The 23,184-nt window shown below is 49.1% G+C and overlaps 1 protein-coding gene and 1 pseudogene across 1 annotated transcript; both read left to right on the forward strand.

The window, feature by feature from the left end:
* The first annotated feature begins 11,899 nt into the window (after nucleotides 1-11,899).
* Nucleotides 11,900-21,285, forward strand: KRT71 (keratin 71). The gene is made up of 9 exons (XM_011375869.1): nucleotides 11,900-12,388; nucleotides 15,179-15,393; nucleotides 16,082-16,142; nucleotides 16,698-16,793; nucleotides 17,160-17,324; nucleotides 17,514-17,639; nucleotides 19,057-19,277; nucleotides 19,969-20,003; nucleotides 20,805-21,285. The coding sequence occupies exons 1-9, from the start codon at nucleotides 11,942-11,944 to the stop codon at nucleotides 21,014-21,016; spliced, it is 1,578 nt and encodes a 525-aa protein (XP_011374171.1). The 5' UTR covers nucleotides 11,900-11,941; the 3' UTR covers nucleotides 21,017-21,285.
* On the forward strand, nucleotides 12,459-12,577 carry LOC111729725 (annotated as a pseudogene).
* Nucleotides 21,286-23,184: the final 1,899 nt, after the last annotated feature.

Here is a 23,184-nt window from a genome sequence, read left to right on the forward strand (position 1 = left end):
ACCCGATGAGCCACACAACCCCGCTCACCTCAGCACCCGGGACAAGAGATGCCCTTGCTCTCACTCTGGCTGAAGATGTCTGCCACACCCCAATCCTCCACTCGGAGTCCTAGTACCCTTGGCCATCTGCACCGTGACTTATCTTACTGTCAAGTTCTGATTAGAACTGCCATCTCCCTGTTTCTTCAGGTCCCATGTGGACTTTGTGACTTCTCATTTTCCCTTCAACTGGCAGGGAAGCAAGCTACAATTATCTCCTTGGTCCTGGGAAGCTATGATCATCCAGGAAAAGAGAGGAGAGGAGGGAGGGAGGAGAGGGAGAAAGAGGAGAAAGAAAAGGAGGGGAGAGGGAAAGGTTTTTGTAGAATGACTCCAGTATTTAGGAGAAAACGTGCATACTCTCGGACCACCAGCTGTACCCACATTCACAAAACCAAGTAAAGGAGAACTAAGGATCTTCTGTCACCTGTGTCACCACCACCACATTATTAGCAGTAATATCTACTACCATATATCAAGCACCTACTACATGCCGGGCTGCCTACAGGCATTGCCTCTAATTCTCACCCATCCTACAAGGTAGATGCAATCAGCATCCTTGGGAAAGATGAGAAGCCCCATCCTCTGAGAGGCTGCATAATTTCCCCCCACTTCCTGTCACCCACTAAGTGCCAGGGTTAGGAGACAAACCCAGAACTGGCTGACCCCAAAGTCTGTGTTCCTTCCATGGTAGTGTCATTTTCATGGTTCTTTTGAGGAGGGCCGCATAATTACATGGCCTTTTGTTAAAGACCGTGGGTATGTGATTGATCTTTGCTCTTCTCTCTGGGGCTGTGTCCTGGAGTAGTTTCTGTCTCTCGATTCCTGTTGCCATGAGCTGTGTTCAGTGAGGAAAACTTGATCTGTCTCCGGTGGTACCTCCCAGCCCAGAAGTCATAGATCTTGATGTAAATATTCCTAAGAATGCCAACACCCAGTTCTTCCTTCGCTTCAATCAAGGACTCTGAATTTCCGCTGTATATTCAATAAACTCCCCTTGAGTAAGGTCAGATGTGCACTCTTGCCAGTGCATCAATCTTTCCAGATGGCCCACTCCTAATGATGATGTGTCCCACCTCACAAAGGCACAAGCCTTTTGGGAGGCTGGAGGCAGACCAAAGCAGGCTGCCCTAGGGGTGATCTCAGGCTGATAGGAGAGACGAACACACATGGAGAGCCACACACTCATACAAGTCAGGGAGGGGCGGCCCAGTGCAGCAACGTTGTGAAGTGACCGAAATGGAGAAGCTAAGCAAGGAAGGCTTCCTGAAGGAGGAGAGTTCCGTCAAATAACCAGAAAGATGGGCACATAGATTCCTGGAGAGAGAACTTAAATCACACCATCACGGTAGGTTTAGGTGCAGGTTTTGTGTGCTTGTTTTGGTGGGGAAGCGAGAAGACTCAGATTTTCTGAAGTCAGTAGCGGGCCTGGATGAGTTTCTAAGTCCCTGGACTTTGCCCAGCAGAATTCAGTCCTTTAGTCAGCTTTCTGATCCATTGTGTGTTATAGGTGCGTATAGAGTCATTGCCCCTACAGTCTTCAGGTGAATAGGGACAGGGCCTTGTAATAGTGGGGCCTCTGGTCCCAAGCTGCCACCTCCCTTGACCTTACTATGCCTTTCATGTATTCAGGAGGTCTTTTCCTGTGTGTGTCAGGGTGCAATAAGCCTTGGGAAACACAAGAGCCCAGGAGTCTGGTGGACTTTCTGCCCAAATGCCTCCCTTTGATGTCACTGCTGCCGTCACTGTGGGGACTGGGAATAGTGCTGAGTCACCAGTACACTTAGACTAAACTAGTGATTCTTAACCTTGTGTGTCATGAACCCCTTTGAAATTTGATGAAATCTATGGACCTTTCCCCCTGAAAAGTGTGCAGAATTATGTCTGAGTGTTCTGAAGTTCCCAGACCCCTGAAGCCTCCCTGGGTCATGAACCCCAGGACCGGATACCCCTAAGGCCCTTCCCAGCACCAATACTCTATCTTTCCCCAAAAGACCAAATTCCAGGTGGCCCAGTAAGAGGGGCTGCAGTGAAGGGGTGGAATAGCCTTTAGAGGAATCTCTTAGCCATCCATGAAATCACAGGGCAGGCATGCCTCTGATCACTGGGCTGTGAGGCCCAAGTGCTGTGCCTGGCCCTGGAGGCATGGTGAAGGGCCCGGGGGCTAGGTGGATGTGATCCGGGGAGACAGAGATAACACGTTCTGTGCTGGGGTGTAAAGAAAGGCAAAGGGGCAGGCCCCGTGGCTATAGCTTATCTGCCTGAGAAATGGATAGATTCTTTGTCAGCTGCTGCTTAAGATCCTGAGAAGTGCACAGAGGGTACTGTGCTCTTGCTTTAGGACTCAGTTTGGAGAATCCTGTGAAGCTCAAGAGGGGAAAGCATGGAGGCAGGACTAGTGGTGACCAACTTCAGTTCCATAGGCTTCAGTGCCAGGCAAAGAGACGAGAAGGAACATGCGGGAATTTTGGTTGGAGAGCAGCCCAGGGGAGTGAGGGAGTCCCACTCACTGTCTAGAAGGGTAAGTATCTGGTTCACTTGCCCTGTGGAGACCTCTGGTGAAGGTCTATTTAGGGGCTAAGTCATCTGACCTGGTGATGCTCATGCTCACATAGTCCCTGTGCATGGATCGTCATTCACGTCTTTCATTACTGGAAAATTTTTACTGCTTCTTTGAGATTTTGCTCAGGTATCCACTCCTGGAAGCCTTTCTGAACCCCCAGCGCCTTTCATCTAGGATCTTGCAGTGCCCATTTCTCACTTCCACTGGGATAATTCCACATGTGATTGAGACAATCTCTCTGTGTGGCTGATTCCATCACCGTCAGACATGAGGTCCCCAAGGGAAAGGACTGGCCTTATTCTTTGCTGGGCTTAGCAGTTGGTAGACACTTAAGGGAGCTTCAACTAACAGAGACACCCAGAGGATGATGTTCCTAGGAACTTTCCATTCAGCACAAAGATGTTTAAAAGGTTTTTTTGGGGTAAAACCCATACATCTATAGCCATTTTGACAAGGCTGCCAAGACCATTTGATGAAGGAAAGAATAGTTTCTTCTACAAATGGTGCTGGGACAGTTGGATATCCACATGGAAAAGAACAAAGTTGGACCCCTGTTCACAGCATATACAAAAATGAACTCAAAATGGATCAACAACCTAAATATAAGAGCTAAAATCATAAAACACTTAGAAGAAAATATAGAAGTAAATCTTCATAACCTTGGATTTGGCAAAAGATTTTTAGATATGACACCAAAAGTATAAGCAATAAAGAGAAAATAGATATATTGAACTTCATCAAAATAAAAACTTCTGTACATCAAAGGATATTATTAAGAAAGTGAAAAGACAACCTGTAGAATGAGAAAATATTTGCATATCATTTATCTAATAAGGATCTAGTATCCAAAATATATAACCACAAAAGACTAACAACCTAATTAAAAAATGAGAAAAGACTTCAATAGACCTTTCTTCAAAGAAAATACACATATGTCCAACAAGCACATGAAAAGATGCTCAACGTGATTAGTCATCAGAGAAATGCAAATGCAAATCCAAACCACAATGAGGTACCATTTCACACCCCCCTAGGATGGTTATAATAAAAAATAATGAAAAATAAAAAGTGTTGGTGAGGATATGGAGAAATTGGAACATTTACATATTACTAGTAGAAATGTAAAATGGTTCAGTTATTGTAGAAAACACTTAGACAGTTGCCCATAAAATTAAATATTGGACTATCATATGACAGAGCAATTCAACTCCTAGGTAAATATATCCAAAAGAATTTGAAAAATAGGTACGTAAACAAACACATGTACAAGCATGTTCATAGCAGCACTTCTTACAATAGCCAAGAGTAGAAGCAGCCTGCTGTGGTCTGAATGTTTCTGTCTCCCTAAAATTCATATGTTGAAATCTTAACCCCTAAAGATGATGGTGTTTAGGAAGCGGGGCTTTTGGGAGGAGCCTATGTTATGAAGGTGGAGTGCTCATGAGTGGGATTAGCGTTCTAATAAAAGAGACCCCACAGAGCTCCCTAGCACTTTCCACCATGTGAGGACATGGTGAGAAGCCACTGGCTATGAACAAGGAATTCAATCTTGCTGCTGCCTTGACCTTGGGCTTCCCAACCTCTAAAACTGTGAGGAATAAATTTCTGTTGTTTATAAACTACTAGCCTGTGGTATTTGTTATAGCAGACTTAAAGGACTAAGACATATCCCAAATGTCCATCAATGAATAAATGAATAAAAAATTATTAGTATATACTTTACAATGGGATGTTATTCAGTCATAAAAAAGAATAAAGTACTGATACATGTTAATAGCGTGGTAAACTTTAAAAACATTCCACTAAGTGAAAGAGGCCAGACACAAAAGGCCACATATTGTATGATTCTATTCACCTAAATTGTCCGGAATGAGTAAATCCAGAGAGATTTGGTTGTCACAGGGATGAGGGTAGGGGGAATGGGACGTTCTGGCTCAGGGGTACTACATTTCATTTTAAGGTGATGAAAATGTTTGGAACTAGATAGAGATGGTGGTTGCACAACACTGTGAATATACTAAATGCTACTGAATCATTTACTTTAAAATGGTTCATTTTAATTTATGTGAATCTCATGCAAATAAAGAATAAAATTTTGGGTAGGAGATAGCAGGAAGGTGGACAGAGAAACCGTGTTCCTGGAGTTGGCCTCCAGCCTTTCCCAGCATATGGCTAATAGCAACCTGGCATAAAGATAGGGAAAGTAGTCTGGGCTAGTAGGAGGAAGAGATAACTTACCCTCCATTTGATTCATTAAGGGCAAGCCTGGGGGTTTTGGGGTATGCGGCAAATGCCTGGCCCAGAGAGGTTGCTCAGTAATTGGCAAATGAATCACTGATTGCAATAGAAGACAGTAGTCAGTGCCCTGTCTCCTGGAACCTCATCCACTCTTCCCTGCTGCTCATTCCTCTCTGTGTCTTTCCCTCTGCCTCTGACCTTCTCATTTTCTGATCTTTACAGATTTCTCCCAAGGTTCCAAACTCAATGTAGCAAGGCTTTAACTGATTCATACATGTTCACTGGTAGAGAAAGTCTCATTAAAATAGATGCTCTGTGACCTTGAGAAGTCACCTTGTGTGCATCCCTCCAGCCTAGAAGAGAACACCTAGGAAGGGATGTTCTTTCAGGCCTAACTGGTCAGAACCTCTCCTGCTTTCATGGTCTCTGGGATGTCAAATGAAGGAATATGATTCCCTTAATTGGTCGCCAGCTGTGAGTCACCACATCCCCTCGTGGCTATTATTGAAGAAGAATATAGTGAAAATGAGACAATCGGCTCTCACTTGTGTGCTACTAGTGGAGAAGAATGGAGATATAAAAATCTGCAAGCAATAGCTAATTCAAGATGGGGCCCATTGTCAGGTGGACGGCCATCAGAAAGCTGTGTACACACACATAGACACATGCTTGTTGGCTCACAGGCTCATGTCTACGGAACATACTGAAAATATTTAACAGCTAGTACAATCAGGCACTAACCCATCACAGTAGTTGTCAACCACAGAGAACTGGGACTGCCATGTCAGTCCATACTGGCTGGACACCATTATGCTCATGTCCATGTTCACATCCACCCACACACATATCCTCTGACATATTGGAGCACATCTGCCAACTAGCAAGCAGCATTCGCAATTTGTGCCACAAGCTCTAGAGCCTACGGCCACAGGAGTGGAGAGTATTGGCTTTGGAGGGGCCTCTTAGATAATATTAGGCTGGAGGGATGCAGACAACACCTGGGCAATAGGGTTGTGTGCAACAAGGTGCAGCACACGTGACAGCGTGAGTGTGGAAATCGAGGAGGGCTTGGGGGAGGCTTTTTAGAGGAGGTGTGTCTTGGTTTGTCTTAAAGGACAGGACGAGCCTGCCCTGGTGGGCGGGAGGCTGGGAGAACAGCCCAGAGCATGACATCAAGGAAAAGCATGATTTGTGTGAGAAACATTTAATTGTCTCATAAGCACACCCGCCTCATCTTTACTCAAGTCCTGAGATTAATGTTAATCTTCTTCAGAAGAGCAAAGAAGGCTGAGAAGGGGAGTGAGGGGTCAGATCTGGATAGTTAGAGGGTCTATAACAGGAAGAAGAGAGTGTGGGAGAAGTCAGAAGTGGACTTGCAGGATGGGTTGAATGGGTCAGATGGGCAGAGCTGGGGAAGACTGCTCAAGAGGTTACTGCCCAAATTCTAGAGAGAGAGAGGACGGGGTGCAGCCTGGGCCACGGCAGTCATGATAGATACAAAGGAGCCGAGGCAAAAGAGGGCAGGTGACTTCCTGAGGAAGGGGAGCAAATGGGAGAGTGGGGCCATGGGCACTCATGGCATGGCAGAGCCCATGCAGGATAGGAAATGTGAGCTCAGGGTTTCACACAGTGGTGCAGATGTAGGAGGGACAGAAGAAAATAGGACCCGGAGCTTGTGAGAGGCTAGAGTTGGGCATGTGTACCTGGAATAGGGCAGGCACCTGCGCTGCGTATTTGTGCACAAGAAAGCCAGGAGAGTATAGAAGCTCAGAGTGCAGACCGCGAGCAAGCTGCCTGGGTTGAACCCTGGCTCAAATCCTAGCTCAGCTACTCACTAGCTGTGCGAACTTGAGGAAGTTACGTAACTTCCTGGGCCTCAGATCTTCATCTGTAAAATTGGGGTAATAACAGTACCTGCTCCATATAGCTGTTGGTGAGAATTAAATGAGTTAATATACGTGAAGTGCTCAGAGCCTGGCAGAGCTTATACTGTGTGTTAACTATTATTATTATTACCATCATTATTATTATTTACAAGGTGCCTGCTATCCACCTCAGCGAGTAGGTGGAACAGGTAATAGTCTCCTCTTTTTTAGAGATGTGGAAACAGAGGTTCAGGAAGTTGAGCGACCTGCCCATGGTCACAAGGCAGGACCAGAACCTGGGTCCTCAGAGCTCCAAGTGCATACACTTTGCTAGAGACTTGGGGTAGGGCTGGAGGAAGGAGATGGCCAGCAAAGCTCAAAGGAGGTGTTTCTAGTCACAGAGCTGAGTGAAGAGGAAGCAAGGGGGTTTGGACTGCTCTGGAAGTTACCTTTCTGGCAGCCGAACTGAAGGATGGGAGAGAGCCGAGGGCCTGGCAGGAGAGTCCTCCTCTGTCCCTCATATTTCAGCTCCTCTGGGGTGAGCTCACCTGTGGCCTTGCCAGGTACAAAATTGCCGAACACCTGTCCTGACCCTAGATGCCCCAGGGACTGTGCTCCATCCAGCTGGCTTGGGGCTGAGTGGCCTGCCTGCTTGAAACTACAGGAGGATGCGCAGGTGCGAGGAGGGGAATTTGTAGGGGTTCACAGACAACATGTTAATTTTCCGGGTCAATCTGCTAAGGAGGACTGGTAGGACTTGAGCTGATGTCATCCAAATAGCCCAGCTCATTCTCTCTAATTTTTGAGACAATTATTTGCTGAGAGAACTACCTGCCCCTCTTTCAATACCTCCAGGCTTTCCCAATCTCCACTACTCCTACCCACACAGCAGCTAAATTCTATTTCCTGAAACATGTATGGCTCAGGTTCTGCCTGGCTCAAGAGCCCTCAGTGGCTCCCTAGCACTCGCTCTATCCCATACACAAGCTTGGGACTAGGGTCCCTCTACCCATGGTTGACCTTCACTCTCGTGATTGCTCCAGCCTGGAGGGTCCTTTCCTCAATATCCTTCCTCCTGCCAGTCTGGGCTGGTTTTGCATTTCCTCGCTGCCAGTCCACTCAAGCCTTCTCCCCTTAAAAGGCTTGAATCCAAATCTCGTCCTCCAGGCAGCCCTTGTGGATTCAGGGTTCCCACGTCTTGCCTCTCCTCTGTACATTCCCTTTTCCTCTCATTTAGCAATTACCCTTCTGGATTGTACTAGATTTTCTTACCCTTCTCTTTCTGACATCTCCTCTGGAGGTTTATCAGACCCCAGAACACTGAGAGGGGAGCCAGTGGGTCCTGACCGGGGTCAAGGGATCACAACAAACATGTCGAACTGATTATCTTCAGACAAAGAAACAAAAATACAAAGAAAGCTACAAATTCATGTGAACCAAATAAAACATTTGGCTATAAAACCAAGATACATAAAAATGTAATTTGTTTAATATACGATTTAAATTTTCCTTGAATATCTGAGCTAGATGTCCCTGGTAGCTTGGAGATTTGATTCTCTGATTTGACACACTTCTTTTCATCATTTCACAGGTGAATATAACTGAAGCTCAGAGGCGTCCACACCTGCCCAAGCATCACTCAGAATTTAATTCCCACCGAGAAAGCTGGGAGAGCCTACAGAAGGGCGTGAAGGGACAATGAAGCTAAGACACGATAGATCACATCCTGTCTCCCCACTGGCCTAAGAGGACTCCCAAAGCAGAGGGCCTGCCTCTTTCTGCCCCTGAGTCTCCCCAGATCTCAATAAAGGCTGAGGAAGGGCCTTGGCCACCTTGGTGAACTGAGGCCCGGTCCTGGTTTCCTTCAGTCCCTCCCTTTTTTTCCTCCAGCAAAAAGCCCAGCAGCCCCACCTGGGCCCACCCTTCCTGTGGGTGGCCCAGAACTCACCTTCCTGTTCTATCATCATCCTCATCAACAACATTGGGTGTTTCATGCCTAATGGCCAGTATCTGATTAACTAATTCACACTAAGATGTTAATGACTTGTTAATAGCTTGATGAGATGTTTTTCCCAGGGACACCTGCGTTTGGAGGGATCGAGAAACTAAGTTCTATGAGGGGAGGATACTTTGTACTGCCCCCCTCAGCATTTGATAAGTACTCAGTAAATATTTGATGAATGGATCAAACCAAGAGACTTAATGTTAGAAAAGTGCTTCCTACTGAGTTTTGTACTTGGGAAGAGCTTGTCGGACAGTGTCTTTATCATTATTATCATTTCTAATGGCAAATTTTCCATGATCAGAGATTGTCTCCTTGTGTCCATCAGCAGACGACACTTTGTGGGAATGTGCTTAACCAGACATCCTCTCCCAGAGGAGAGGAAAAAGAGCGGAAAGAAGAGGTGAAGAAAGGCCAATTCCTAAATTCTAATTTAATCTCTATTTTTAGTAATTGCTAACATTCATTGAACTAGGTACCAGGCACTCACCAAATGCTTTACATGGATTAACACACGTAATTGCCGCAACTACCCCATGAGGAGTTTATTATCTCATTTATAGCCGGGAAGCTGAGGCCTAGAGAGGTTAAGCGGAGGGACACTGCTCGGTGGTGCAGGAGAACTTAGACCCTCCTACCTGGTGCCATTCTAGGTGGGCGCCAACCCAGCAGCTCCCTGAAGATGCACCGTCCCTGCCATTTAGTTGCTGCTCCAACAACGGCCAGTCTTCCAACGCCTGGGACGGATGTCCAGAGGCTGGTGCCGGGCCCTGAGGAAGGCACAGAGGGCGCAGTCAGCTGGGAGACACAGAATGCTCATCCAGGCCCCAGGCCCTAGGGAACACAACAGCCTACACACAAGTGTCAATGGACAGAGAAATCCATAGCGTGGAGGAGACAAGATGGGGCTAAATTCAGGGTTTGGGGCAAGGGTTTGAAAGAGTAGAGGGATTTGGATCAGAAGAGATAGGGAGAGAAGTTGTTCCAGGCTGGGTAGAAATAGTTTGGCAAAATTTTGGAGGTATTTGAAGATGAGGCCTGTGGATGAAGTGTCTTTGGCTGGAGCAGGGAGCAGTGAGGAAGGATATGGGACAAGGCAAGGGCAGGGCGGTAGCTGTGGGATGCTGAAGGCTGGGCTGGGAAGCTGTCATGCATGTCAGAGAAACATACAGCCAGCAAAACCATGGCGGAGGACCACTATATGAGGACTGGGTTCCGAGAGCGGTGAAATGCCCTTAGAGTTATCCCACATGCTCCTGTGTCCAAGCACGGGGCCCAATTTCTGAAACACAATAGGTGTTCAATAGAGGTTTACTGTAGGGAGGAAGGGAAGGAGGAGTGTACTAGGTTGTATTTAATTTGTAGAACTTTCTACTCTCCTTACAAAGGAAAATTGAGATGACATGTGACACAGCCTTCAGAGGAACCTCATAGAAGCTGTCCACAAAGTTTCTGTCCTTCTAGCACAGGCAAAAGACATGCTTAGGGCTGAGGGAGATGAGGGGAGGTCAGAGCTGGCCTATGTTGACCCAGGAAGATCCTTAGGAAGAGGGCAAGTTAGGAAGCAATAGAACAAGAGGTGGTAAAAGAGAGAGGGAAGGATAGATAAAAAATGGAGAGGAGGGAAAGAGAGATGGGAGGGAAAGAGAAATACTGGTGGTTTCAATAAGAGCCATGAAGACAGAATGGCAGAAGGGAGGGTGGAAAAGGGTGCTGAGGAGGAGGCAGGAATGGATTCCCTAAACAAAGTGAGAGAAAGAGCCCTACTCCAGCCCTGCTCCAAATTCTTCTCCTGTTTTGGCCACACCCAGGTAAAGAGCCACAGCCCACCCATGGGGCCCCAGCAGTGATCTTTGGGCATGGGCAATCTCCAGGGTCAGTGTCAGCTATGAGAGGAACAGAGGCCACAGCAGCAATGACAGTAATAAGGGAGGACCAGGATGCATCGCAGGAGCCAGGGACTTGGGATGGAGGGGACAACAGGTGGACTCTGGAACAGGGATCACGGGGACCACAGGACCATTTTGAGCAGGATGGCACCATGCTCATTGGGCCACCCTCTTGGGGAGGCCTGCACTCCTGGGGAGGGCACCAGCTAGCCTGCATTCTTGGCTCTCATGGGTCTGGAGAGATACAACAGGAGATCAGTCTCACCTTGATAGCAACTTCTTTATTTTAACTCTAAACAGATGGCGCCTGTCCTCAAGTCACCCCTAGTCTTATTAGCAGAGATACACATTAGAGGAAAGACAGAATGATGAAATAGACTTCCGCCTCCCCACTCCCATCCCAGAAGTTTTTCCTTGAAACATCCAGGCCCTGGGTGAACCTCTCTCTGTTGTCCCATCATTTCTCCCAGTTGACTTCCTGAATTTCTCAGTCACCTGCCCCAACTCCATCTTCCTTTCCTCTTCCTCTTTCTGTTCAGTGCTTGAAGGACTGGACATTAATTGTCCTTTGCTCAGCCTCTAGCCTGCCTTATTCTGGGAGTTTGAGAGAGGTGAAATGTGGAGACCCTTTTTCTGGGTAACTTGCAGAAGCACACAGCCCCGCTGTGTTCATGGTTGGCTCTGCCCTGGGCTGCTAATGTCCCATGCTGGGGAGAGGGTCACTCCACTCCTAATAGCCCAGCAGAGAGAGCTGCTGTCTTCTGTTTGTTAAGAGAAGACAGTGGGGGCGGGGGGTGCCTCTAGGAGGTCTGGGGGAGGGGTGCATGACTGAATGATATTCCCCTGTCCTGAAAAGAGGAGGACATAACTATGGTTGGAGCCCCCACATGTTCTACTCACTGGCCTGCTCTGTTCAGAGCAGTCCATTCCCTCCTGTTCCCTGAGTCCCCAAGAAGAATCCCACAATCCAGAGAAGATGAATCAGGATAGAGATGGTGAAGGGCCAATGACATCCCCCTGGAGAGGCTAGGCCTGGGGCAAATTACCCTATTACAGCAGGTTAATTAGATAAGACCCAAATTACATGAGCAAGGCTTGCAAACCCAGCACTTTGAAGGTTTCATGTTGTTTCAGAGGTGGGGAGGGCTTGGTCTCTAGCTCAGCATAGAGAAAATGACTTCTTGCTCCCAGGCAAGCCAAACCCACGAATTAAGCCCTTGACTGCCCATCTATGAGCCCCGGTGCCAAGTACATATAAAGAAGGGCACCTGGCAGTCCTCACAGCAACTTGTGGAACCCCTCCGGGATTTTGCCTTTGTGTCTGAACTCCACCTCTACCAGCAGCATGAGCCGGCAATTCACCTGCAAGTCTGGAGCTGCCCCCAAGGGGGGCTTCAGTGGCTGCTCAGCCGTGATCGCAGGGGGCAGCTCATCCTCCTTCCGGGCAGGGGGCAAAGGGCTCAGCGGGGGCTTCGGCAGTCGGAGCCTCTACAGCCTGGGGGGCGCCCGGAGCATCTCTTTCAACGTGGCCAGTGGCAGCGGGAAGAGTGGAGGTTATGGATTTGGCCGGGGCCGGGCCAGCGGTTTTGCTGGCAGCATGTTTGGCAGTGTAGCTCTGGGACCTATATGTCCGACCGTGTGCCCACCTGGAGGCATTCACCAGGTCACCGTCAATGAGAGCCTCCTGGCCCCCCTCAACGTGGAGCTGGACCCTGAGATCCAGAAAGTGCGTGCCCAGGAGCGGGAGCAGATCAAGGCTCTGAACAACAAGTTCGCCTCCTTCATCGACAAGGTGGGTCTGCTAGGACTTGGGAAACTTATAAACAGCCCTTCTTGTCTCTTCTTAGAAAGTAAGCTTTTGGGTCTATGGCTATGCTACCCTGAACAAGCCCAATCCTATCTGATTTTGGAAGCTAAGCAAGGTCAGGCATGGTTAGTACTTGGATGGGAGACCACCTAAGAAGACCAGGTGCTGTAGATGTAAAAAGTAAAACAATAAGGGATTGTAAGCTGACAAGGTCCTTGCAATCTGTGAGGTCCATCAAGGGTTGCCTTGCCTGAAAAAAAAAGAAAATAAGCTTTTGTTATAGCAATGTGGATTAAGGTTAGATTTGGAGAGGCACTTCCTGTGGACAAATCAGGTATTTTCTATCTTTAGGGGGACTAGTGTAAGATTCCCTGTGTAGTCTTTCCCTAGAGAAAACAGAGGCAGCTCAATTTCTACTGGCATAGCTTATCAGAGTTAGAGGCAGGGCCTCCTAAGAAAAGGGTCCTGCTTCTTACTCTTAAGGGCCAGCTCGCTGCCATTGCTCAGCCTAGGCCCATGTGAGAAGCTGTCCTCTGCACATCCATTGCCAGCCGATCTCGTCCACTAGTCATTCTATTATTGACTCAGGAGCATCAGTGCTGGCCATTCCCCAGGTGGCTTTGCCAAGGACATCTGTTTCAGTTGGCTGAGGACTCTCTCTCAAGAGGCACAATAGTGCAGTAGAGAAGAGGGCTCCGCGACGTTCTGAAGCCAGACCTCGCTTCCACCTTGGCCCATCACTTCCCAGCCGTGTGCTTGAGGAGCTTTTTATCCTGTCTGTGCCTCTGTTTTCTCATGTCTACAATGGAGATAAAAACCTACCTCTTGGGTTCGTTGTCAGGTTTGTAAAAGGAAATGCATGTGAAGATCTTGGCACAACGTCTGACAGGTACTGAGTACTCCCGTGTAGGGGTGGTTGTTATTATCATTTTTATTTCAGGAGGGTTAGGGGAGGGGTGCTGAAAAGGAGAGAAAGCAAAGGTCTGGAAGAGGCTTCACAGGATCATACAGTCCATATAGGCCCTGACTTTCAGTAGATAAGAACTTTTTGCTCCTATTTTATGAGTTGGCAAAAACATGGAGGTGAAGGCCATCCCCAGGGTCATCTGGGGGGAGGGAAGGTGAGATTGCGTGCTCAACCTCCTGCCTCCAGATCCAGTCCTGGGTACTGGAGGGCTCTGTTGGCTCTGTGACAGGCACTAAGAACAGGTCAGCCCAGGACAATGCCAATGGCTGAAATGGTCAGCAGCCCTCAGAACCTGGCTCCCCACTCCCACTCCATGCAACTCTCTACTGCTTGGAGGAGGATCCCCTACTGCCCCTGGTCACCTCAGGAACCAGCACCATCTCTGTGGCTTCTTACTCTTCCAAGCCAAGGGTCCTCAACTCCTGGACCATGCACTGGTACTGGTCTGTGGCCTATTAGGAACCAGGCTGCAGCAGGAGCTGAGCGGCAGGCAGGCGAGCAAGCGAAGCTTCATCTGTATTTGCAGCCGCTCCCCAGCGCTCGAATCACCGCCTCAGCTCCACCTCAGATCATCAGGCATTATTCTCATAGGAGCACCAGTCCCTGGTGCCAAAAAGATTGGGGACCACTGCTCTAAGCCATTTCACATATGGAGGTCAAGGTATTCTGAGGTTTGGGGCTGGGGAATGAGAGTGGGCTGATCTGTGGCTGGACTGGTCAAACACTATTAAAGAATGAAGTCTAGAGACATGAAAAGGAAGACGAACATGAAGACGGTCACCTCTGTGAACAAAAGTGGTCTGACTAGAGTGAGGGAGAAGCCTAGACAGTTCTCAAACCATTTTAGTCTCTAGAGGAGTATAATCCCATAACCCAGGCAGCCAGAGAAGGCGGGTACCTCCAGCAGTGATCCAGATGTGTCCAGCGTGTGGTCTAGATATATACTGTGGTGTCCTGAGTGTAGGGTTTACTCTTTGGTTAATGTTCGTTCAGTTTTCTGGCTATACATGAAAAAAGTCAGGATTGGTTAAACCAAACCAAACGCTGGCTGATCTGATGGAGGCAAGGTGTTTGGTGGCTAATCCCATCTTAACACTGAATCCCAAAGTTTTCCAATGTCTATGTTTCTGACTTTAGGGAACACAATTTTGTTTAAACAGTAACTGTGCTCATGCAGATTAAGGGAAGTCACATTTAAAAATGTGTGCAGATCTATCCCCTCTGGTCAGTTTCCTGGCCCAGTGAGGCCACAGTGGCACAGGTAGCTTGCACCATACTTGCTCTAGGGAAGATGGTTCTGAGAAATAGGACTAGGAAAAAGGAAGAGGCCATGAGCAAAGTAGAGTTGGGGCCTTGCTGGAATTTAGAACAGCTGAAGCTCTTAGCCCACTGAGCCTCATTGAGCTTGATGTGTTATACAATGAACAGAAGATCCCTTCTTCAGAATGGTCAAACTTCCCAAAGATGGATCCAGCCTGACTCTGTCCTGGCACCTTCAGGCACACCCTGCCCTGTGCTGATTTGGTCGTGGTGGTTCTGAGTGACTGGATGCACAGGTTATGGGGATCCATGTCTGGTTCATTTATGGGCTACACCACCTATTAAACCATCAGACCTTGGAAAGAGGCTAAACTTCTCTATGCCTCAGTTTCCTCTCCATTAAATAGGGTTAACGATTCGCCCACCTCGTGCAGCTGTTGTGGGGGGTAAAGGAAAAGAATGCAGGTAGAGCACTTTGCACAGTGCACTGTGAGTGACAGATGTGACTTTTTGTGGGGGCTCAACAGTTTCTGGGCTTTGGGTTCCAGGTACGGTTCTTGGAGCAGCAGAACCAGGTGCTGGAGACCAAGTGGGAGCTGCTGCAGCAGCTGGACCTGAACAACTGCAAGAACAACCTGGAGCCCATCCTTGAGGGCTACATCAGCACCCTGCGGAAGCAGCTGGAGACGCTGTCCGGGGACAGGGTGAGGCTGGACTCGGAGCTGAGGAACGTTCGGGATGTGGTGGAGGACTACAAGAAGAGGTGAGCGAGGAGGGGACCCCTGTACCTTGACAACTGCCGTATCCCTCTGAGCTCATCCTGCAGGAGTGGCCGCTCAGGGCCTCAGAAGCTACCTCAGCTTAAAGCTTTTGGATATGGGGGGCAGTGTTATTCATCATACTAAGCAAAATCACCCCAACAAAACTCTGGAACTTCCTCTCTGCCCCTCCAGCCTCTGGCCTGGCACTTAGAACAAATGTCCAATTAGTTGGACAATGAGAGGATTATCTCTGGCTCTGGGGTGAGAAAAACCCTGGGTAACCTCTCTTATTTTCCCAAGCTTCTGTGTTCTCATTAGTAAAAGGGGGTTTACATCCATCTACTTCCCAGAAGTTCTATGAGGAGTAACTGGGGGAAATTCATCTGTAAAACTTCATTCAAATTTTGAGGGAGGAGGTTGCTTTTTGCTTCCTCTGAGATTTCCCACAGGACATTTGCTCCACATGCTTTTTCCTCATTTTCGACAATCTCCTTCTTCCAAACTTGGTTACCATATCCCCTCCTCTAGGAAGCCTTCCTTGCCTGGCCAGCCCTTCAGGCTCTGGACTCCACAGCCCCTCAGCGCCTGTGCCCTCTGACAGGCACAATGCCCCTCGCTCAGGGTCTTCCCTGGGCAAATGATGTTTCTCAGGCAGTTGTATTAACTGACTGAGCCCTGGGATTCCCACAGGTATGAGGAAGAAATCAACAGGCGGACAACTGCAGAGAATGAGTTCGTGCTGCTCAAGAAGGTGAGTGGGAAAGCAAGCCCTGAATCCAGGGCTGACCTGGGAACAGGAGATGCTGAGCCTGCCGTGTGATCTGCTCTCAGAGAAAGTAAGCTGATTCAGAAAAAGCGAAGTAAAGGCAGGGAACCATGGGAAAAAAAAAAAAAAACCAAAAAACAACCAACCAAACAAACCAAAAAACAACTATTCAGAAAAGGGAATAAAAAGACAGGGAAGATGACAGCTTTCCTGAGTGTTTAATGTGGACAGGGTTTGTCCATAGCGAAGAATAGCAGAGGGTGATACACAGGGCCCCCCTGCAGCCTTGGGGCCTGCTCAGATGTCACAAGGATGACTGACAGCAGGCTGGCTGGGGCTCCCTTCCTTCGAAAGGCACTGGTCCCTGCTGAAGAAGCAGGATGGGGTAGGGCTGGGCCTTTTGCTTCTTCTTTTCCTTTTTCACGGGCTCCCCAAAGAGAAGAGGGCAGCTACTCCCCTGTGCAGGGCACCCAGGCTGGGATGACTGTGGCCTCCTTGGCTGCACTGGCGGTGACCGGGGGATGGCTGGGCATCTTTCAGGATGTGGATGCAGCTTATGCCAATAAGGTGGAGCTACAGGCCAAGGTGGACTCCATGGACCAGGAGATCAAGTTCTTCAAGTGTCTCTATGAAGCCGTAAGTCTCTCTTCACTCCACCTCTCTGAGGGCAGCCCCCAAAACTCTATTCTGGGGGCTGGGAGAGGATATTGTTCTCAGGCCACCTCTGCCCTCCCCCACCCCTGAGTTAGCCATTCATCTCCCATCTCAGCTCCGAGAGACTCTTCAATCTCTATCTTCTGGGTGGAAAGGAAATGGGCCAGGCCCTGGCTCCATGGTGGCGAGAATCCGTCTGGGTCCCAGAGGTAACTCGCTCTGACCAGAGAGCAATATCCTTAGTTCAGAGCCATGAAGTTGGCATCACCAGGATTTGTTCACCTTGCTTGGGGGAGATTTTTGATCTCTGACAGTCAAGTCCCAAGAGTCTCCTTGTTTCCCCTGCAGGAGATTACTCAGATCCAGTCCCACATCAGCGACATGTCTGTCATCCTGTCCATGGACAACAACCGGGACCTGAACCTGGACAGCATCATTGATGAGGTCCGGGCCCAGTATGAGGAGATCGCCCTGAAGAGCAAGGCTGAGGCCGAGGCCCTGTACCAGACCAAGGTGAGCTGGGCTGGAGAGAGCAACCCCAGCAGGCATGAGGGCTGGTCCTGACTGTCCCCAGAACAGAGGCAAGGTCCAGTTAAGTGTCCAATGTGCCCTGGCCCCATGACATCACCAACCCAAGATATCATGTACTCCTATAACACCCTCCTCATGCTGATCCATGGTTCTGTGCTCTGGGGTATGCAGTTCCAAGAATTGCAGCTGGCAGCTGGCCGGCATGGGGATGACCTCAAGAACACTAAGAACGAAATCTCGGAGCTCACCCGGCTCATCCAGAGAATCCGCTCTGAAATTGAGAATGTGAAGAAGCAGGTGAGGGGTCTGGTTGCCTGTGGCCTGGGCTGGGCGGGCACAATCGGAGAGGGAATGAGTTGGATGAGTTGGCTGAGGACATCAAACTCTTATGAGACAAAAGGGGCCAAATAAAGTCACTGCCTCGGCCACTTAGAGCAAACATCCCTGGGGCATCTCAGCACCTGCTCACCCCAAAGACCTCTGCTTTGGAGCCCCCTCCCCCAGGAAGCCTTCTTGTATCCCTCAGGCTGGGCTAGGACCACAGTCCTCTGCCCCACCTGCCCCAGTAAACGTGCTCTCCTGGCACCTGTGCTTTTCTCGTGCTTTTCACACTTCTATAATTGCACCTGCCCGCCCCTTCTTCCACTGGACTGGAAGGAGGCAGGGAGCTGTCTGCTTCGTTCACCATTGTTTTCCTAGTATATAGTACAGAGCCTGGTGCCTGATAGCAGCTTAATACACATTTATTGATTAAACGACTGAGGAGAACTGCGCTCAGAGGGCACCCATTAAAGTGCCTTCTGTGGATATTTATTAAGGCCTTACTCAGAGTCACTGCCAGAAATATAGGCCACAGCCTCAGTTTTAGCAGGTGGCGAGACAAGATGTATGTATATAATAATGATAGTCATAGTTCTTATCATTTTATCACATTAAATTCTCACAAAGACTCTGAGGCAAGTGTCCTAATGTTACGGGTAAGGAAACGGAGACTCAGAGAGGTTAAGTGGGTTGCACAGCAGGCAAACAGCAGACTGTGATCTGAACCAAGGTCTCCCGGTTCCTAGTCCAGTGCTCCTTCCACTCTCCCATGGGCTTTAACACTTATCAGGTCTGTGACATTGGACAAGTCACTTGTCCTCACTGTGCAGGGTGTTGTGAGGACTAGAGGAGCTAAGGTATACAAAAAGAGGACGAAGGGCTGAGTATCATGCCAGGTGGATGGTAAGCACTTGGGAAATAAGAGTTAATCCTGGGGAATCTCCTTTCCCATGCCCCTCGTCTGTGGTCCCTTGTACCCAGGCAGCCATTGCCATTGTACCTGCAATACAAAATTCCAATGATCTCTACTCCCAGGCTTTAAACAACTCAAGAGTGGAAGCCAGTCTGACTCATACTCATTTTGTATCCCTGGCACAGGGTGGCCAAGTAAATGCCTTTGCAATAACTGAGATGGTGCTGAATTGGCCATAATCTCAGGAGGGCAGGATGTGCTGTTTTCATCATCAACACCATCTAAACACAAGAGAGTGGAGATAGAGCTAAGGAAGGAGATAGAGCTAAGGACTTGCCAGCCTAGAAGAGGAGCAGGGAGTGGGGGTGAAGGGTAGAAGTGGGCATCTCTGCCCAGAATCTCAAAGAACAAATGGGATTTGGATGTGAATGACTTTGATGACTCCTTTATGTTTTCCAACTTCTCCAATTCCTTATTTAGGCTTCTAATCTGGAGACAGCCATTGCTGATGCTGAGCAACGGGGGGACAATGCCCTGAAGGATGCCCGGGCCAAACTGGATGAGCTGGAGGCCGCCTTGCACCAGGGCAAGGAGGAGCTGGCCCGGATGCTGCGTGAGTACCAGGAGCTCATGAGCCTGAAGCTGGCCCTGGACATGGAGATCGCCACCTACCGGAAGTTGTTGGAGAGCGAGGAGTGCAGGTGAGGGGGCTGTGTTCTGGCAGGAGAGACCCGAGGGTTTGGGGAGGATCTAAGGAGAAAGCCTAACACAGCCTAATCCAGAAAAGATGTGTTCTTGGGGAGTGAAGGGGCAGGGATGATAGGAATAATATTAGTAAATAATAATCCCTACTCAGGCGTTAAGTGCTTACTTCATACCAGGCACTGTGCTAAGTGGATAGCTCATTCAATCTTCACAAATTTCCTGGATGTACCTAGGCAACACCCACCCCCCCTGCAAAAAAAAAAAAAAAATACAAGTTCCATTACTGTGTTAGGCCTTCTTGTTTCATTTTCCTTACCTATCCGAGTACAAGATGAACTTGAACTTGTCAGAGATGTCCCAGGGCAACCATTCCAGCTTCCCCAATGCTCCTGGGAGAAAGAAAGGCTCAGTGCCAAGGCTTGACCCTTGGGAAGTATGCATACCACTCCCACATGTTCATCTCATACAAACAACTGTTTGACTTGGATTGCTACCTGGTTACCCCAAAGATTCAGGGGTAGCTTCCCAGCTTCTCAGGCTCTGCTCATGCCAAAGAAGACTTGGAATGTCCATAGGTGTCCACTGGGTTCAGAAACTCACATGAGGCTGGTGGGAGCACTAGCTCTCAGGTTAATAGATTGTGGGTTACGTGATTGCTCGCTCTTATTTTATTTCTTTCCCAAATAGGATGTCAGGAGAATTTCCCTCCCCTGTCAGTATCTGTAAGTATTTGTATGCTTGGACCTAAAATTGTAGAATCTACAGACGGAAAGGGCCTTTGTCATACTCTGTGTGTGGGGATGAGCAATCTAAGAACCAGAGAGGGAAAACCTTTGCCTGAGATCACAGAGCCAAGTAGCAGAGGTGTGGCCAGCAACCAGGCCTCTTGACTCCCAGTCCAGGGCTCCTTCCTCCTTGTCACTCTGTCTTTCTGTTCCTAGGGACTGACAGCTAGGAAGGCTGTCTCCATCAGGATGGGGAAACAAAAGACATGTTGCAAGAAAATGAGCTTGGGTGTGTGTGAGGCTTGAGGAGCCATGTCTGCAAGTTGTGATCAGATCTGGGCTGGGGACTTAGAAGGAGCTGAGAAAATTAGTAAATGGGGGACTTTGGAGGTCAAGCTGACAAGAGTGGATCTCTGGGTTTCTCACTGGGGCTAAAAGAATTAAACCAGAGCTTCCAAAAGATGCCATCCACGGGACAGCTAGCAGGAGGGAGAGGTTGGAATATGGGAAGTTTAACCAAAAAAAGGCTAATAGAAAGGACAAGGCTGAATGTCCGGAATGACAGGTGGGTGCACTGGTACCTGGACTAAAAAGATGGATCTCTGAGAATTAAGAATCAGCCAGATTGGGTATAAACTGGGCAAGCCAAGGGTAGGACATGGGGGAGCTGTCTCAGGGATAATTTTTCCTGGGGGGCAGGTGGGGTGGGGGAAGCTATGACTGGAGTCTCCACCCAACCCATTACTCTAAGAAGAGCCCCAACCCTGCCGGAAGAGTTGATCAGCTATTTCTCTGCAGCCATCATCAGTAGCACCGGTGGCAGCAGTGGCTATGGTTTCCGGCCCAGCTCCGTCAGCGGTGGCTATGTGGCCAACAGCAGCAGCTGTATCTCTGGAGTGTGCAGTGTCCGCGGTGGGGAGGCCCGGAGCCGAGGCAGCGCCAGCGACTATAAGGATACCCTGGGGAAAGGCTCAAGCCTGAGTGCCCCCTCCAAGAAAGCCAGTCGGTAGAGAGGGATGCCTAGTGCCCTCCCATCACCCCTGTATGCCCAGCAGGGGCTCTGGATCCCCAGCCCACTGTCAACCTCATCCCCACCCTGCCAGCCCTGCTCTTGTGCCTCAAGCTCTGGCCTTGGCAATCCCACTTCTCCCAACCTGTGTCTTCCTGAGCCTAGACAAGTGTGGATGACTGAACTTGGTGAGATTCTTCTCTGCACATGCCTGGCATTCACCTCCTTGGCTGTGGTCCCCCAGCCATGCCACCAGCTCAGCCCCTGGCTCTAGCCTCTGGCTCAGCCACTAATCACTCTGTCTGGCCCTCTGGATCTCAGACCAAGCCCCCTCTCACACTGGGGTCTTTGTCCCAGCTCTTGAAGATGCTAGGCACTAGTTCTCTGTTCAAGAAAAGGCGGACTGAAGGACAAACAACCAAGAGAGGTCCAGTCCCCACTCCACCCTGGCTCAGACTCACGGCTCATTCTGAGTGGGACCAAGCACAATACAAGGTCTCTGTCTTCACTCTCATGCACCCAAAAGCAGAGAAGAGGAGGCCTCTTTGCTTCTCCTTTCTTCCTAAAGGCCCTCCCAATGCATCCTCAATAAACAGCACAAATTGATGGCTTGGTTTCTCTGAGTTGTCAAGGTGTATACACGGACCTCCATTCAGATGTCTCATGAGCAGGCACCACACACCACACACAGACACACACAGACCACACCACTGCATATCACCGGTGTGGCTCATATTTCCAGGTTAATTTTTCTTGTAGAGCAGAAATAGAAGGAGCTCTTGGAGCAGAAGTGGCAGAAGGACTGAGAGCACCATTGGGGCTGCAAGGAGATGAGTGAGAAGCAGAAACTGGGAAGAGAGAGGGGGAAGGCACAAGAGAGAAGAAAGGAGAAACATGGGAAGGGTATGCGAGCAGCCTGGTTTTTGTCCAATGGCACAGTTGGTCCTGATCCAGACAGGGATCCTGGCCTCTTTCTGAGAACTGGGTCTTTCCTAGAGGGAAGGTGGGGGCTTGGCAAACAATCTGCATTTGTTCAACCCTTTCCTCTCTGCTCAGAGCCTGGCCTCCTCACAGGCTGCCTAGGAGGGGTGAAGCTGGTGAGGACCACACACTTTGGATCTGTCTGCTGAAAAGCTAAGCTAGGGAACAAGTTTTTGGAAATTGAGGCTCAACTAGGGTAGAGTGAGTTGGGGGTTGGGGCAGGTTATGAACTTCGGGGATTGTAGTTTGCACCTCCCCAGACACCTGTTTACCCTGGAATCACTGTGATGGAGGCCAGTCCTGTTCTTATGACAAAGAGGCCGTAAGGAGGACAGATGGGCAGATTCCCCAGCGACCAGCATGAGTTGGCAAACCTCAGCCAGGAAGTCCTTGGGAATTTGGGGGGCTTCCAAAGATGGAGGTGGAGAGATTGAAGGAAGGGGTGGTTAGGCTGGGTTGGCAAGTAGAACTTCAGAGTGGTGGTCGGGCTTACGGCAAGGCCACAGAGCCAGGCTCGAAGCCCCCCCCACCTAAAAGGTGACCATCAGCCAGAGCCTCCTGGCTGCCCACAACCTGGAAGTCAACACCACCATTCAGCAGGTGTGGATGGAGGAAGGAAAACAGATCAAGACCCAACAAGTTTGCTTCCCTGGTCAACAAGGCAAGGGGTGTGTGTGTGTGTGTGTGTGTGTGTGTGTGTGTGTGTGTGTGTGTTTCCAGAACTGAGTATAGACATTGCTATCTCCTCAACAAAGAGTCCATACATACCTGCTGCCTCTGCTCTCCTGCTCCCTTTGCAACAATAAGGACTGAAGTGGATAGCAGAAAAAACTCTCCAGTCAAGAGGCTTAGAAGAAATGCTAGATTCTCAAGTATGGGGATGAAGGCTTCTTCTCTAGAGGCTGCCTGTTTATCATCAAGGTCTGGGGAGAGAGTGAAGAACTCTCCCACATTCCTTTGTGCTCCAGGACTCACAGGAGTCTCCTAGGTGGGTAGGGTTATCCTGGGTTCTGAGTCTGTTTTCTTGAGCACCAGATCAAGGTGCTGAGGATGGAGTGGAGCTTCACGTAGGAGATGGGACCTGAGTTATATCAGGTCCTTGAATGAGAAAGCTCAACTAGATGTGGCTTGCAGACCAAGCAGGACCTGGTGGATGATTTTAAGACAATTTTAAGGACTAAAGACAAT

This window comes from Pteropus vampyrus, unplaced genomic scaffold (assembly GCF_000151845.1).
Source record: "Pteropus vampyrus isolate Shadow unplaced genomic scaffold, Pvam_2.0 Scaffold276, whole genome shotgun sequence".
Taxonomy (NCBI): Eukaryota; Metazoa; Chordata; class Mammalia; order Chiroptera; family Pteropodidae; genus Pteropus; species Pteropus vampyrus.

Bases quoted from the DNA above. Each gene is read 5' to 3' on its own strand.
- KRT71 (XM_011375869.1), top strand. From the start codon at position 11,942: ATGAGCCGGCAATTCACCTGCAAGTCTGGAGCTGCCCCCAAGGGGGGC. The intron at 12,389-15,178 runs GTGGGTCTGCTA...TTTGGGTTCCAG, and splicing joins TCGCCTCCTTCATCGACAAG to GTACGGTTCTTGGAGCAGCA. The intron at 15,394-16,081 runs GTGAGCGAGGAG...GGATTCCCACAG, and splicing joins GTGGAGGACTACAAGAAGAG to GTATGAGGAAGAAATCAACA.